Here is a 17,049-nt window from a genome sequence, read left to right as displayed (position 1 = left end):
GATTCTGACCAGATTTCTGAAACATGCAACTGGTTTTGAAGTGGCTGGCTGTCATTTGTAGCGCATTGTACAGGGCCACAAGTTTACTCCCCACCTTCACGGCTTTTTTGATATTACACCTGCTCAAACTCTCAGTGCCTGCAAGCAGCAACACCAGGCATGCTTGATGTGTCTTCTGAAAGATAAACAAGCAGGTAATATCTCTGGACCCCTCATCAGACAAGCAATATTCTTATGATTTAGCTTGTAAATTGTGTCTGCTGGTAATGCTATGAGCATGCTTGTGAAATAGTGTATTTTTCTGCATTTGTAGCTATTTGGGCCAATAAAAAGACAGCCCATATACAGAAAAATGTAACATCAACCTCCATTTGTGGCACTATTTAAATTAAAATGAATATTCCAATCAATCACAGTTCTGCTGTGATTTTTTCTAGCGACCACAAAAATGATTGTAAAGTGATGAGCACTTCTTCAATAATAATTCCCAATCTAACATCAGACTGTTATGATGGACATAGCCTGTGCTTATACCTGTCTTGGGAGACACAAAATTTTCACCTTAACATCCTGTGATGTTTTCATTTATGCGACTGCACAAAATCTTGTCACACTGCTACACAGAACTCAAGAACCATATTATACACCATCTAAATGAATACATAGCAGCACCTCCGGCCATCCCAAGCCATGCACCACCAGGAGATTACACCCATTTCTAATGTGGTCGAATATTTAACAACTTCATTTGCATCTTTGACTGACTTTATCTCTAGGTAGTGGGCCAGATAACACTGCATAAAATAAAACCACAAGGCAAAAGAATCTCATCTTAGACTCAAAGTGAAGCTTGCCTAATCCTCAAAAAACTAAAAAAATAGGAAAATTTAATCTCTAAAGACTCTAACTGTGAGCTTGCCACACACAAACTTGAAAGTCGTGCGTCCCTACCATGGAGCAGGGTGCATTTTTGATGTGTATGTGGGGGCTTGTCTGCAGAATTAGTGCCGTTTGGCGCAGTTTGAAAGTAAGACTTTATTGGAAAAAGTCGTGTTGTGCAAGTCGAAGTGTGTTAGACACAGAGACAGATCTATTAGCGGCTCCTGGACAGATGTATTAAATGGCTGGGCTTCATATCAACACAGCGCAGACGGTGTTAGAACAAGGACTGAGATAGGGAAAAGCCTGTCAGGGCTCCTGGGGGGGCTGGAATGAGCCAGAGTGAAAGAGAAAATATGTTTTCACAACTAGCAAATGGAGAGAAAATGGCTTTCAGGTCTGAATGCATGCCCTCTGAAAGCTTTGGTGAAGGAATGTCTCTTTGAAAATTTAGCTCAATTGAAAATAAAAAGACAGAAAAGTGTTTATTGATTTTGGTTGGTGACTTATTTTGTTGTTATAAGAAAGTACATTACATCTGGCTGCTATATGCAATCAGCCTGTGGAAATTTCAAATATAATATGTACTTGTACAGCATGTGCTAGCAGCTGTCTATAGCTGTATCTCTTTATAAACTCATCAACCCCTCTCAATTTTCAGCTTTTAGTTGCTGACCAGCACAGAGGCCTAAAGGGCAAAAAGAAGCTCTGAAAGTGGCAGCTAAAGTCTTAGAATAAACGGGCTTCCGCGGGCTAATGATGCATTTAAAGCCCCGCTACGTTATACCTAGCAGGCACTTATATCCTAGCCAGTCCTACACTCACAGGTGCGCTCACTCAGCAGCTGCTTTTGAGAATGTTTCGGATGCGGAAAATAAAGTAAAAGAACGTAAATATCGTGCTACATGACAGTGCGTGAAACATGGCAAAAGCAGTGACGGACCTCTGTGTGCCAAGTCTCCTGTGCATGGCACACATTTTGCAGGTGTCCTCTCCCCAGCATTGGAGATGTGGGTGTCACTGTGTATTTAAAGCACTCTGTCAGGAGTATCTCAGGGAGCCATCCTTGCCAAATGGCTGAGTAATAAGGAGAATCAATCTAAATTTATAAGCTGTTTCTTTTTTGCACTGTGGAGCTCAGTGTCAGCAGGTTATTTTGCTGCTTTTTATTGCCCTCAAAGATGCAGATGACTTTGGCTATACTGTTAAAAATGCATGTAGCATGTAATGCACATGTAACCCACATGCACATGTAAAGTGAATTGTTGTATTTGAAAAAAAAAATACACCCTTCATCTTTCATTTGTTTCTAAAAAAATAGACTACCAATATTTAGCAAAAATATTTGTAGTACAGGATGGAATTGGTGTTTTTAGACGGGAAAATATGTAATTATATATCTGTATCAGTAAAAATCCAATATCTTGCATCCCTACCTATAAGACTTAGTTTTCTGTTGCTAGCAATGGCAAAATGACTCTGCTAATTAGACTATTGTTCGTTTAAAACTAATCAAACTATTCAAGTTAGCCTAGCTACATTGAGGTATTTTGTAAGTTACCTGTTTTCTTTGTGGAAGAACAGCACCTGACCATAAGTGAAGATAAAAGTAACTACACTTAAATAAGCGTTTTTTTTTTAAAGTTTTTTTTCAGTAGTTCTCAGTGAGTAGTACTGCAAAAGCTGCTAACTAGCTTTCAGTTAGCTTCTAGTACATGAAATGTCTGGGTTGGCCAAGCTTCCTTGCCCTTACTGACAAATAAACAAACTAAAAAACATAAAAAAGGGAAAGATTCAAAGGTAACTTCTCTCATAATTCATTTCTTACCTGGAATATGGCTATCCAGGCGTAGCCGATATTGTCAAAGTTGACAGCTCCCTTGTGAGGGTTGTGCTCCCCAGGACGGCACACATTATAGTACATGTTCCAGTTTATGCAGCCATTAATACTAGCCCCGCCCATTCCTGGGGCTGATCCAATCAGAGCAAAACTTTGGTAGGAAGGGGCCAATGAGCATTCTTCCCCACCCTCGGTGTAGGCTGGAACATGTTTGCAGCGTAGCATCCCGTTTTCTCTTGGACCAGAGCAGATAAAAGGGCTGTCTTCGCCCTCCTCGGACATGTAGTAAGGATCCATGGTAAAGTTGTACAATCTGAACGGGAAAACAAAGAGCAGAGTGTTAAAACTTAAGATTTTTGTGTTTAGTTTAAATATTTGTCTGTTTTTCTGACAATTTTAAACTGTTTAAAAGGAATATTAGACCTTACTGAACAACAAAAATGCTCCAGTACAAAAAATTGTTATTTATTAATAAATAAATTTTAATTTTATAAGATTTGAGAACAAATTCATTTTTGTTTTAGGGTTTTTTTTAAAACACTTGAATTTAAAAGCACAATTATACAATTGTTCATTTGGCTGCCTGCACATGATACAACCCCAGTTCCAAAAAAGTTGGGGCGCTGTGTTAATGTAAATAAAGCGGAATACAATGATTTGCATATTTCCCAAAAACATTTTATTCACAATATAATATTAAAAACATGCCACATTTTAAAACTGAGACATTTTACCATTTCATGAAAAATATGAGCTCATTTTAAACCTAATGGCAGCAACACATCTCAAAACAGTAGGGACAATGCAGCAACAGGCTGGATAGGCAAGTAGTACCAATTTAAAAAACACCAGATGGATGTGTGTTAAACAAAAACCCAGGACTCTTGAGTAGCTAGAATCCCACATCAGACAAGAATGGGACAACATTCCTCTCCCAGAGCTCCTGCAACTGTCTCCTTATTTCCCAGAAATGGTAAAATGTCTGTTTCTGATATGTTTTTTTTGTTCCATTGTGACTAAAATATGGGTTTATGAGGTTTGAAAATCACTGAATTGTTTTCTGATTTTTATTTTACAAAATGTAGCAACTTTTTTGGAATTTGGGATGTACAACTGTCTAAATTCCATTTATAAAAAGGGTAAAATTAACACATGTATGCACTTCCTGAGAATGGCCATGCAGTAATTACATAAGCACACCTAGCAGAAGTTATCTGTGAGTTAGCCAAAAAACATCTCCTGCAGATTGAACCTACTACTTGTCTTAAGATGCTTTCAAACATGGACTGCACTTTCATTTCAGCCTTTTTCCTATCCATATATACCAAGATATATTCAAAGATGAGACATGGGAGAGGATAACCAAACCTTCTCATAATATGTCATCCCTGTTGTTCAAAGCTTGTGTTGAAAATGGATAAATATACAATATTTCTTGCAACTTAATCCACTATCATTCTGCCCATGCTCCATTTCCCAGACTGTATTAGTTATTCATTCAGTCCTCGTGTTGCAAATGAAAGAGAATATCATCGACTTGCTTGCTGTTGTGATGCTTTTTTGCATCTAAAGTGAATTTCCATATAATGCCTCGCAAGCTGACCGAGCAGGGCCTTTTCTTTGTAGTATCCATGGTGACAGCTGTTTTCCTACTCCACCATGTGTGATAGAGTGCTGAGTACATCCCACAGTTTACCTGCCTATTTATTTCCCTCCCCTTTAAAGTCGAGAGCCCTCCACAGCAATGAGTGTGCCTTTCTGCAGAGCGACATTCACTCTTGAAATGCTAGTCGAGGGACCGGTTTTCCAGACTGACTACTGATTGACTCCTATTATGCTGCAGTCATTGCAGCCCATTCTCCTGCAACCTGTTTGCCTGCTGCTGTGTTTTTATGTCTTTCCTTGATTTATACAGTGGTGTCTGTTTGTCTGACTTCTGCATTGCCGTTTCTAGCTTCAACGCTTGACACTGGCATAAGAGTTCTAAGCCATATAAATAGATGGATGCAGCATGTTGATGGTGCATGCTGCAGGCTTTATTTGTGCTGGCAGTCCCCATGGCCTCACTTTCAAAATGCCTCTCAATGCAATTACTGTTGCCAGGTGAGGAAAGCTGGCGTATGGCAACTCTGTTCCCCTTGGTAGTGACTGATGTATCAATTTTAATTTCCTCCATATGCTGAATACCTGCTTTACTCAAGGAAATTTCATCAAGAAAATAGTGGAAATGGAATTGAGTCCTGGTGTTGGCAGCAGCTTTACACCAAGAAATTGCAACCCCAAGAGATAACTTGTTTCTCCTTGAAAGCATAACCACCATTACAAAAAAACGGCTTGCCGCATACCCCATTACATTGTGGCCCAACTAGACATTTCCAAGGTGATTCTAGACAGGTTGTTTAGCTTCATACAGCTCCACTGCTTGCTTGTTTTGAAATTATAACTCTATTCAATAATAACTGCACTCCATAAGGGACATTTAAAAAAAAGTGACCCACTGTTTTCATTTCATGGATGACTTTCCCATAATGGGAGAAAAGCGGTTTCAAAGTGGGCTGGAATCCTTCACAGCATGATGCCGGAATGTAGTATCACTTTTAAACAGTATTTTCCCTCATAATATGAAATTCATCCATGAAAAGAGAACAGTGGTTCCCTGTAGAGATACAACTATATTAATATTACATAAAAAATGAACATTTCCTGTCACAGCTATTAAAATAAAGGTTTTCTTTGGTTTGAACACTTTTGGATTTTTTCAGGCAATGTAAGTAATCTCCAAAAATGTGCAGAACTTTAAGCCAAAAATTGATTGAGGCTAAAGTAAGGCATGGATGAAGCGAGTAAGCTGCCTGGGGGCAGGAAGGAGGATTAACACAACCCCAGTTGTGCTCTGGATGTCCTTGTACGTTATTAGGGGCATTGGAAAATAACCTGTCGAAAAAACAACAAAGTCCACACATTCAGGGCAGAGAAAAGGGTGGATGTGGTGAGTAAGCACCGCCTAGGGTACTGTCTGTATAGGGTTGTCACGAGTTCCCCGTCCGAAAACTGCCAGCTGCCACCAGGCATACTACCAGGAGTGAAAAGGCCCAAACAAAAGGGATGCTGTTGAGCTTGACCTTGGCTAGTGAGAAACACAGAGGTGTGTCGCTTTCTTGTTTAGGCTTGACTTTTTGACCTGGGCCGGGCCATGCCAGGCCCCATGGGGACTCCTTACAGCCTACATGCCTTAAACGCATGTCTATACATAACTAGGTTTGGTGGCTTTTATTCAATTTAGACATTCTAGTATGAAAATTCAACTTATTATTACTCTAACTGAGATGGGTTTGGACGCTTAGGACTCTGAAGGTGAAAATGCTGATATAAGTGAAAACACTGCAAAAGCTTTAAAGGTGACAAAATGAGAAAACTCTCAATGCTTGAAGTGTTTAACTGAATTGATTTTGTAAAGAAAATGGACCATACTAACGCTAAAAAGCAGTACTAATAGAAACAGGCTATAGTTGATGAAATGGTGCCATAAAAACAAGAGTTCGCTGATGTATTTCTTCAAACTCTAACTGACAAAAACAATGGTATAATGTGTCTGCCGTGTCAAAGATCATTGATTTTGCATGGTTTAAAGTAGCACTATATTGCACATTAGCTCTATTTGATGGGCTGATTGTTGTTGGTATTTCTTGTGTATTTTAACAGTTTCACACTGAAAATGCATGATTCCCTAAGATTTCTTCATGTGTCTGGAGAAAGAGCTGATGCATGAAGCTGAGAGTGCTCACAAGCTACAGTACAGAATGAAGTTAGGCTTTCACGTTGTACTGGAAGCCAGACAACCATTTGTTCAGTGAGAGAAAACACAGCAGCCTTGGCTATGAAATATTAAGCGCCTGTTCACTTTCTCTCTTGCACACAAAAAAGGCTTTGGTTGTATTAGCTTTGATACAATTTGTTCCATTACATCAAAAACAAAATTAGTTCAAGGATGTCTAAGGGACATGTTTTGCTTCCTGAGGTTGAAGATAATTTCACTCCCTGTGGCTAATTTAGTGATTGTGCTCTTTTTTGTCTGTCTGCTTATGTGCATGTGTGCCTTTTGTTTTTGTCCTGGAGAGGCAGAGGTTGTTTTTGTTGTGCTTTATTAAAGATCTATCTGCATCACAGCATGATGATACGACCTCTGCTAAATTTTAATATTCTCATTATGTGCAGAATACACTGTAGAGGGAAGCCCTGTAGATTTCTCTGACTATGTCAGCCTTTGTCATGTTTACAAAGTCTATGCCTTGGCATTACATTGTCCTCTTTTTTTCTGTTTGTAACACTTGCCTCACCTGGTCAAAACCAAACATATTTGTTTTTACATATTTTCTGTAATTTCACCTCTTTGCTTGCATTTTTTATGTAGTTACTAGTTATTCCTAATTCCCCTATTTCTACTTCCCATGTAGTCATAATGTCCATCAGATTGTCCTAAGTTAAAACAATTGTTACTAAGAACTTTTGATACCTAGTGATTTATACAGAATGAATTAAATAAAAACAATAAGAAGAGTAAAACATATTAAAACATCAGTAAGAAAAGTAAGAGGTGTTAAAACGAGGAGATTAAATATAAGGAAGAAGAAGGTATTCACATGAAAGCAAGTCTATGAAAATGATCTAAAAGGTGTGACTGTTTCTCTTTGCCTTATCTCTTCAGGCAGGTTGTTCCATTAAGTCTTAAGTCTCAACTTTGGAATGGTCAGGAGCCCCCCACATGAGGATCTAAGGGAGTGGGCTGGCTCATATTGGGGTTAATAATTCTGATTTATGGCTTGGGGCTGGACCTTTTAATGCTTTAGCACCTTATGTCCATAGGCAGGTCATTCCAAAGTCAAAAAATCCTAATTGAAAAAGCTCTATAACTTGTAGTTTTAAGTCTTGACTTTGAAACAACCAAGAGCCCCCCACCGGGGGATCTAATAATGCGGGCTGGCACATATAGGGGTTAATAATTCTTATACATAGCTTGGAGACAGACCCTTTAGTGCTTTAGTGTCCTCGCCGCGGGCAGGTCATTCCAAAGTCGAAGGACCCGGATGGAAAAAGCCCTATCACCTTTAATCTTATGTCTTGACTTTGGAACGACCAGAAGCCCTCTGCCAGAGGATTTACGGATGCAGGCTGGCTCATATGAGGTTAATAATCCTGATATATAGCTTGGAGCAAGACCCTTGAGTGCTTTAGCACCTTATCTCCTATGGCAAGCCATTCCAAAGTCGAAGGGCCCTGATGGGAATAGCCCTATCACCTGTAGTTTTAAATTACAACTTTTGAACGACCAGAAGCCCCCTATCTCAGGATCTAAGGGTGCAAGCTGGCTCTTAAGGGGTTAATAATTCTGATATAGCTTGAAACCAAACATTTTAGTGCTTTAAAAGTAATGAGTAAAATCAATTCTAAAACTAACATGGAGCCAATGAAAAGAAGCTAAATTTGGGGTGATGTGATGGCATCTCTGAAAACCAGTATCCCAGCTATCCCAGATTTAGGCTCTAATTAAATTCATTGTAAAAAAAAAATATCACATCATCTGCATAGAGTATGTACTTAATCCCTTGATTTACCAGTATTATAACTCCAACTCACAGATATCAAACAACATTCAGTTGAAATGATCTCTGTCTCTTTGTAGTGCTGTCCCTTCCTCTCATTGCATGTCTCTAAAGCTGTACCATTGTTTACATCCTGTGGGCGTTCGCAGTTTGCGTACTCTAACAAGTAATTTTCTGAATTCATAGCTTCAGGCTACAGCTGACTGTTACACTCTATGACAAGTCTACACAAAGTCTTACAAGAGTGAGCAAAAGAGAGAAGCGGGGAGAGGAAAGGAAAGAACGATAATGGAGGAAAGAAAGACAGATCATGTTTGAGTTAAGTGAGCCGAGTTCGTCTTAAGATTTCATGTGTGCATGCTCGAGGCACAAAGGCGACTGGATGGTCTGCTTTGGTGGAAATTAAAAATTAATTGCATCTCTTATGTGGATTCTGGACTTTCCACTCATGTCTGGCTTGTGTTAGCTCAAGGAAAAGAACTTGAATCAGATCTTATTCTCACCAAAATGTTTCTTCCCTCAAATCTTATATAGAACTGAGATCTAATATAGATTGACCAAAGTGTTGAAGAAGCTATTTCCTATGTGTGTTTGAGCTTCTCAAGCCAAGAAGGAAAAGAAATCTAAATATTTGTCTTTATCACAAGAGCAAAGTCCTAACCCTTTCACATCCTCTCCGAGGAAACAGCGGTTGCGCAGTAGACCTGCCCACAGCTGGACTCCAACGATGCCGAAGATGAAGAAGACGAAGAAGCAGAGGAGGAGGACGTTTCCCAGCATGGGCAGGGTGTCCAACAGCAGTGTCACCAAGATTCGCATACCTAAACAGAAGAAAGCAAAAAGCACAGAAGGCCTCAGAGGTTAGATTTTCTCACATGTACTGACACTGATACACATGTATGGTAGGTAGTCAAATTTTTGCATGTGGCAGCAGCAAGCCATTTCGTAGCCCCTGGTCCCCATCCACCCTGACAACCTCTATTGATCTTGTCAGCTCATTGGAAGCCACAACTTCATCCCCGCAGCCAATAGCATTACAAGTGATGAAAAATACTGAAAGTGACAGTTTGACGCTATTTCATCCTCTGGGGTTTGACTTCACAGTTTCCCCATGGCAAATATTATCTAACCACATGCATTCAGCATCTATCTCCAGCTGTCAGATGTGCTTAGCGTCAGCAGAGTCAGGGGATCTGGTCCCTAAGGCCCTCACAATGTGCCATGTCCCCCTCCTCTTTCGCATATATAACACAACCTTGTCGCATTGACCACACTTACTGTATTACTTGGTGCTAATGCTAATTATGAGAGAGGCGATGGAATTCAAACTGAAACACCCTTTAGTCTTGCTGAGTCAGCAAACAAGCAAAAACATGCTAATACTTGGGTTTGTTTGTGGCTATTACAGTCATCAAGTTAAGCCTAAACTGCACGATGATCACAAATTTTTCAAGTTTTGAGCAAAAAGTTGTCTAGAAAATTATGCATATGCAGTGCTGTGGAAATGTATTTGCCCTTGTCCCAATTTCACTTTTCTGCATTTTGTCACAATATATCTAGTTATCAAACAAATTCTAACATTAGAAAACAATAACCTGAGCAAATACAAAATGCAATTTTTGATTTCTATTTACTTTATCAAGGGAAAAAAAATCCATTAAAACCTACCTGGCCCTGTGAGAAGAAGTAATAGCCTCCTAAACCTAATAACTGGTCGTGCCACCCTTGGCGGCAACAGCAAGTGTTTCTGATAACTGGCAAAGAGTCTTTCACATCTGTGGAGGAATATTGGTCCACTCTTCTTTGCAGAACTGTTTTTAAACCAGCCACACAGGAGGGTTCTCCAGAATTACCGGCCTGTTAAAGGTCATGCCATAGCATCTTAATCAGATTTTAGTCCGGACTTTGGTCAGGCCTCTCCAAAACCCTTAAATTTTAGTTTTTTAGGCCTTGCTGGTGTGTTTCAGATCGTTGTCCTGCCTGCTGTATAACCCAAGAGCACTAGAGTTTGAGGTCATGGGCTGATAGCAGGACATTCTCCTTCGATTTTCAGCTAGAGAGCAGAATTCATGGTTCCATTGATTATGGCCAGTCATCCCAGACCCAAGACCATCACACTACCACCAGTTTTTATGAAATGCTGAGTCAGTTTTACACCACATGTAACAGGGCACCACCTTCCAAAAATTGCAACTTTTGTCTCGTCAGTCCACAGAATATTTTCTCGAAAAGTCTTGGAGATTATCAAGATGTTTTTTAGTAAATGTGAGACAGTAAATGTGTGTTCAGTGTTTTTTCACCTGAATCTCTCCCATGAATGCCATTTTTGTCCAGTCTCTTTTTGTTGTTGAATCATGAAAACTGACCTTAACTGAGTCAGATGAGACCTGCGGGTCTTAAGCTGTTGTTCTAGGTTCATTTTGTGACATCCTGGATGAGGCTTCAATGTGTTCTTGGAGGAATTTTGGTAGGCCAGCCACTCAGGGGAAGACTCACACTGTTACAAGTTTTCTCCATTTGTAGATAACGGCTCTCACTTTGGTTCACTAGTGGCCCAATGCCTTAAAAATGACTTTGTAACCCATTCCAGACTGATAGATGTTAATGACTTCACTTCTCATCAGTTCTTCAATTTCTTTAGATTGTGACATCATGTGTTGCTTTAATTGAACTCGGCTTTCCAAATAAATGTGGTTGATCACAGTTAATTCATAAGGAGGGAGCAATTACCTTTTCACATAGGGCCAGGCATGTTTGGATGTCTTTTCCCCTTGATGAATGAAATCATTATTTAAAAACTGCATTTTGCTTCTACTCTTCTACTCTCTGTTTGATGATCTGAAACATGTAAGTGTGACAAATAGGCAAAAAACATGACATCATAAAGGGGGCAAATACTTTTTCACAGCTCTGTAAGCAATCCAGCTGTGGCGTTTTGATATTTGTGTCCTGTGAAGTGTCCCTCCTCAGTGGGAATGACTCATGTGCATCTTCCTTTATGTTTTTGATTTGTTTGGAATTCTGTACGGGCTCATTAGCCACAAAGTTGCTGTCTTGACAGTTTTTCACTATGATTATGTTTATGACTCATTGTACTTTATTTATTTCATGCACAAAAAATGTCCAGCCCTCATGGTTTTATAAGTCACCAGAGATACTGTGGCTGAGCTTCAACAAATAAGTCCATTACAAGGCATAAAAAAGTTGCATGTTCCTTTCACAGCTCTGTATTAAAAAGTACATTCTTTTAAACAAAACTTGAGATTTGTAACTGTCTAACCTGACGATAATCAACATCAACATCCTCCCAAAAAGCACATCCCGTAAGTCATCATAAACTGGACAGTCTTTGGGCTCAAGCTCATCTGAGATTGACTGACCCAAACTGGAAAGGGTGCTGTGGTCTGACAAGTCCATATTTAAAATCATTTCTGGCTTTTGAGTACTTGGACAGAGCTGTACATTAACTTCTTTTTGCCTGTAGCACTGGTGCTACTGAGATTGACAATCTGTAGCACAGAACAAAAACTCTGTTACATCTCTAAAACCAACATGTAACCAAAATATATGCTTAGTAAGTGAATGTACTTGAAAAACAAAAACAAAACAGCCTAAATTACATCTCTCAATTAATGTCTAACAAAGCAAACAGCCAATCATTGTTAAGGATTTTGGGGTGCAGCAGAGAAGAGAGACAATGACTGTTCATCTCCACATTCAGACACAAAACCTTATGTTTGTATTCATCAACTTTTTTTAACCTTAGGCAGGACCAACTGACAGCTGAAGTCTTTTTTTGTGTTCATCCTAATTACTTAAACTTTAATGTGTTCTAGAGACTAAAGTATGTTTTTGTGTTCAACTTTAAGCTGTGTTTCAAGGACTGAAGTGTTAGGTCTATACATTTATATATTGGTATTGATATTGGCTAATTTTAATTTGTAAATATCGCCCCAATATTGTGCATTCCTAGTCAAACTAAGAAATAGAATAAAGTGCAAGTTTTTTGTTCTTATGTGGGCCTTTTTAATGGATTTCTTGCAGGCCAATTCAAAAGGACCAAAGGCCACAGTTGGCCCACAGGCCATAGTTTGGACACCCCTTACATATTTACTGATTCTCAGAGTAATAGGAAAATATTTTTAACATTATTATTCCATATTGTTCAATCACACTGTGGTCTGATGTTTATAGAGCTAATGTAAATGAACAGATCCCTCTTTTCTCTCTAACACAGTGTAATCACAAAACCAGTACTACTGGAGTTAAATGGTAAATAAAACAAAACATCTATCACCAAATCGTGTCTTTACCCTAACAATACACATAAAGTTCATGCAGTGTTGGATGTATTGATCTACTCCTCCGCGCTCCTGTCTCTCTCTCTCCCTCTTCTCTTTGTCACACTGCTATCTGTCCGTCTGTATAATATCGGACCTGTATGCTAAATTCAGACGTATGTTGGCTTGTTAACCAAACAGCAGCAGCTACAATATAAGTGAAGAGAAAATGCATCCTTTTATACGTCAATCTTCAATCAGAAGTTAGGGCAAACTGAGCGCTCTGTCCTCTCACTGACAGCCAACTCACTGTGAACATCCGTGTGTAATTGGAGAGAGATGATACTCAGTTTTAGCATCGTCCAGCCTTCCTGCCTTAATCAGAAACTTGGGATTAAAGCAGTGCTCCTCTTCAATGTGATGACCACTGTAATGTTTAAGCTGCTTCAGGTCACTTTCTCACCATTGTATCAGCTGTGGAGTGCAGCCGCCCGCAGTCCAGACGCAGAGGATTACGCATGACGAGAGGAAATAACATTCCGCTTGAATTGGAAATGTGCCAAAAATATAAAAAGACTGGGCATGAATTTAAAATCTCAAATCAAAGTGAAGTTTTTGTGGCAACAACTAAAACTGCGCTTCTGGCATGCACGCACCTCTCTCACCTTGTCATCGCACCTGTGCAATAGGGGGTGTCAAGCTCTTAGCATAGACCACTTTTCTTGTAGCATTTGTGACATATATGTTGCACTGTACAGTCCTGTTGGATCAAGGTTAGAAATTGACTTTTTCACCTACCTGCCACTGTGGCTGGCGGATTCAAAAATCTACTGGTCACTCACATTTTTACCAGTCACTATTAAAATATGGTATTCAAGATCTTGTTTCTCAATCACGATGGGAGTTAGTGCACCAGTGATCCAAACTGTCACTCATTTAAAGCCATGTTTCAACCAGCTGGTCCTACGCCTAACCATGCAATTATCTGCTCCATGACATACGGGGGCACTGAAAATAAATCTAATCCCAACCCAAAGTTCTCTTGCAGACTGAGTAAGACTGTCCTGCAGGATTTTACTATATTTTGCCGCATTCATTTTACCCTCTACTTTTACAAGCCTTCCAGGGTTGGCTGAAAAGAAGCATCCCTACAGCATGATGGTGCCACCACTGTGCTTCACAGTGGGGATGGTGTGTTTGGTGTCCGCCAAACATAGTGTATTGACTGATGGCCAAAAAGTATCATTTTGGGTCTCATCAGACCAAATAACTTTCTTCCACTTGACCATGGAGTCTCCCACATGCCTTTTGGTGAACTCTAGTGGAGATTTAATCAAAGTTTCCTTCAGCTATACTTCTTGATGATGAATTTAACTGAACTCTGGAGGATGTTCAGAGCCTTGGAAATTTGTTTGAATACATCTCCTTACTTATACTTTTTAATAACCTTTTCTGAGTTGCTTGGAGTGTTCTTTTGTCTTCATGGTGTAATGGTAGCCAGGAATACTGATTAACCAGTGACTGGACCTTCACAATACAGGTGTCTTTGTACTAAAATCACTTAAGGCACATTAACTGCACTCAGGTGATTCCCATTTCACTAATTGTGAGACTACTAGCACCAATTGGCTGGACCATGATTAATTCATAAAATCAGTAAAATGTAAAAACATTTTAGGGGTAAACACTTTTTATAGGCGCTGTATACATGCCGCAGTGCAACTTGCAGGATATGGCAACAGGACTTTTAACACAGTCTTCAAGGACTTGGGTTGAAAACAAATCAAGGAAGGCCGTTGTCTTAAAATGTCTAAATTTTGACAACCTTAGGTGTGCCATCCTGAATTAGACTCCGATGAGTTCAGGAAGTTTATCTAGCATCCATTAGTGCATTTTGAGTTTTCTTGGAACCAGCAAACTCATGTCCCATAACATGTCACCTGCCATTATCACACAGGCCTCAGTGGAATTTAAGTAGAGTTTAGAGAGATCTATTTTCAGCACGTCTGGGACTCATTTCGTACCAAAATAGCAACGAATAGCTTTGTTCTGTCTTGTCTGAATTTACTTCCCACCTGTGTACCCTGAACCCTGCACCTGATACCAAAACACGTAACAGATGGGAAAAACAAACACCAAGGTCGGAACAAGAGAACAGTCTGATGGCATTTGCTGGTTGTTGCATCCCGCCAAGAAAATAGGGCCCAGAGAGAGTGGATGACTGCATCTTGGCTACAGAACAGAAACAAATGTTCATCTGTCTACTTCCCATCCACTTAGGCAGAAAGACAAACAGAAAGACAGAATGAAAGTAGATCGGGTAGAGACAAGCAGAGACGGTAAATTAGGAGGGAAATCTGCAGCTACAGCAACAAATCATCCTTAATCACAAGTAAGGTGGAAAAGGAAACACATAAGTAGTCATAAACAGATTTATACAAAGTGGTAAATAGAGGAAGGAAAGACAACTCAATATCCCCAAAAGGGCCTCTTGTGAACCTGTGAACACATTAATTTCACAGCCTGTTTTACCTCCTGAATTTGTAATTAGGGATCAACCACATATCTGATATTGACTGGTGACCAGTCCAGGATGTATGTACCCCACCTCTCACCTAATAACAGCTGGGATCAGCTCCAGCCCCCTGCGACTCTAAATTGGATAAGTGGTCTAGATAATGGATGGATGGACTGCTGCGTAGACTGGTGTACTTGCAGATACGTACCACATCCCACATTTGAGGTAGCATAGGAAGTGTTTCAGATACTGGTGTCTGTGATCTCTGTTGTATTTGTGTGTCTACACACTGACCTTGAGTTTTCATCCCCGAGTCATACCTTTCTTTTTCATTCTCATTGCAATTCTCTTCCCTTTATTTCCTCTGTCTTCATCTACCTCCAAGGTTTAGACCCTTCAGGGAGCAGCTGAAAACTGGTTACAATAATACAAGTGCTACTTCATTCAGTCCAAGGTTGTCAGAATGGTTTCTCAGGGCCTCTGTTAGCTTTAAACCAAGGTAAATGTTACGTTTTCAGTCCCCACAGGAATACAACAATGCATTAAACGTGTGTGAGACTTTTATTGATGATAGCTGGAGGGAAACAGACAACCTGCCATGCTTTGTGATTGTGTTCTAGATACTTGCGCATGCACACAATCACATAACGTCATCATTGGTGTAGGAGAATCTTGGGTCAACTTGTGTCACATGCCAGCCACTGGCGGATTCTGGGAAAGTGTGGCCATCGCTCAAACACACACAAACACTGCTTGCTTTAGCCAGATGGCACACAGGCATCTGTTACCATGGCAACAAACTCAGTCAATGTATTACAAATACCTCCCACAGTACTCCCGTGGGTTTCCAACATTGTAAGAATTGATTTTTTTGTAATAAATCTTGTTTTACTAACCTAAAGTTGGCTAAATCAGAAAAAATAAACAAGTTGACATCAGGCTCAGACAGCAAGTATGACATAAATCTTTAAACGCTGTGAAAATCTGAGCGCTGTATCGATCAAAACGGCTTACGGCAGAGGCCTGAACCCAGAAACAACCAGGCAACTAATGTGAACTGGTGGAAGGCAGACAACTGCTAGAAGACCCTGCTTAGGTCAGAGGCCTTGAGGGCAGACAAACTTAAAAACACAGCAGCGGCTAAAATTGTGCAAAGTTTGCAGTGACAGTAGGAAACCTCCCCAGGGGGGCCCCATCTGACAGCACCTGTTACTCTGCCAACTTCCAGTTTCCACTTATAGGTCATCTGCTCCACACACTCCGGAGCAAATCACAGCCTCTTTCGTCAGTCTTTAGGCTTCCACGGTACATGACATGATCTGTTTTCAGCATGTGCCAGAACCACCACTTCCCTCTGCTCTGCTCGAGATAAGTGGCGAATCTATTTTCAGCAGCCTGAGCCACATCAATCTGAGCAGACCAAAACAGGATATCAAACACAGAGAATCCAGTCAGTTTCAAATTACAACACAATGCAAGACCTAATTGGTAAATCTAATCACTGTTTCAACAAGTGATGCAAGCCACAGGTCATCGGTCAGTCAGAAGGTCCCAGAGGTCTTATGACACTATAGACAAAGAGAAGTTAATCTTAGATGTGCGGCGCGAATCCTTTTGAGAAAACATAAACCCTTTAGTCACCTAATGTACTCACCCATTACAGAAGCAAAATAATATCACTGGGTAATATCCAAATGAAAGAAACCTGTTAATCACATGATGTTCTCACTTTGTTGTTAATGTGTGATCTTGCAACCCCCCCCACACACACACACTTTTCTAACCCTCATATATCTAAGAAAGTTATAACAATAATAACAAAACATACACAGAATTAATGCCATTAAATGCTGTAAAATCATGTTTGTAATAATCTCTGTTAAAAATGCATTTTATTGTCCATTTATTGGTCATGCGGGGTGCTCAACAGGA

At 39.9% G+C, this 17,049-nt stretch overlaps 1 protein-coding gene across 1 annotated transcript in view; it reads right to left on the bottom strand.

Annotated features, from left to right (window-relative positions):
* cacna1ha (calcium channel, voltage-dependent, T type, alpha 1H subunit a) overlaps positions 1-17,049 on the bottom strand; it is a 211,967-nt gene that overhangs the window by 82,038 nt on the left and 112,880 nt on the right. The window contains exons 6-7 of the mRNA XM_041817429.1: positions 8,981-9,140; positions 2,708-3,032 (exon numbers count right to left, since the gene is read on the bottom strand). Of these exons, the coding sequence (XP_041673363.1) occupies positions 2,708-3,032; positions 8,981-9,140 (485 nt within the window). The remainder of the gene's footprint in view (positions 1-2,707; positions 3,033-8,980; positions 9,141-17,049) is intronic.

This window comes from Cheilinus undulatus, linkage group 21, assembly GCF_018320785.1.
Source record: "Cheilinus undulatus linkage group 21, ASM1832078v1, whole genome shotgun sequence".
In the NCBI taxonomy this organism is placed as follows: Eukaryota; Metazoa; Chordata; class Actinopteri; order Labriformes; family Labridae; genus Cheilinus; species Cheilinus undulatus.
The sequence above is the reverse complement of the archived record's forward strand: the minus strand, read 5'-3'. Positions and strand labels throughout refer to the sequence as shown.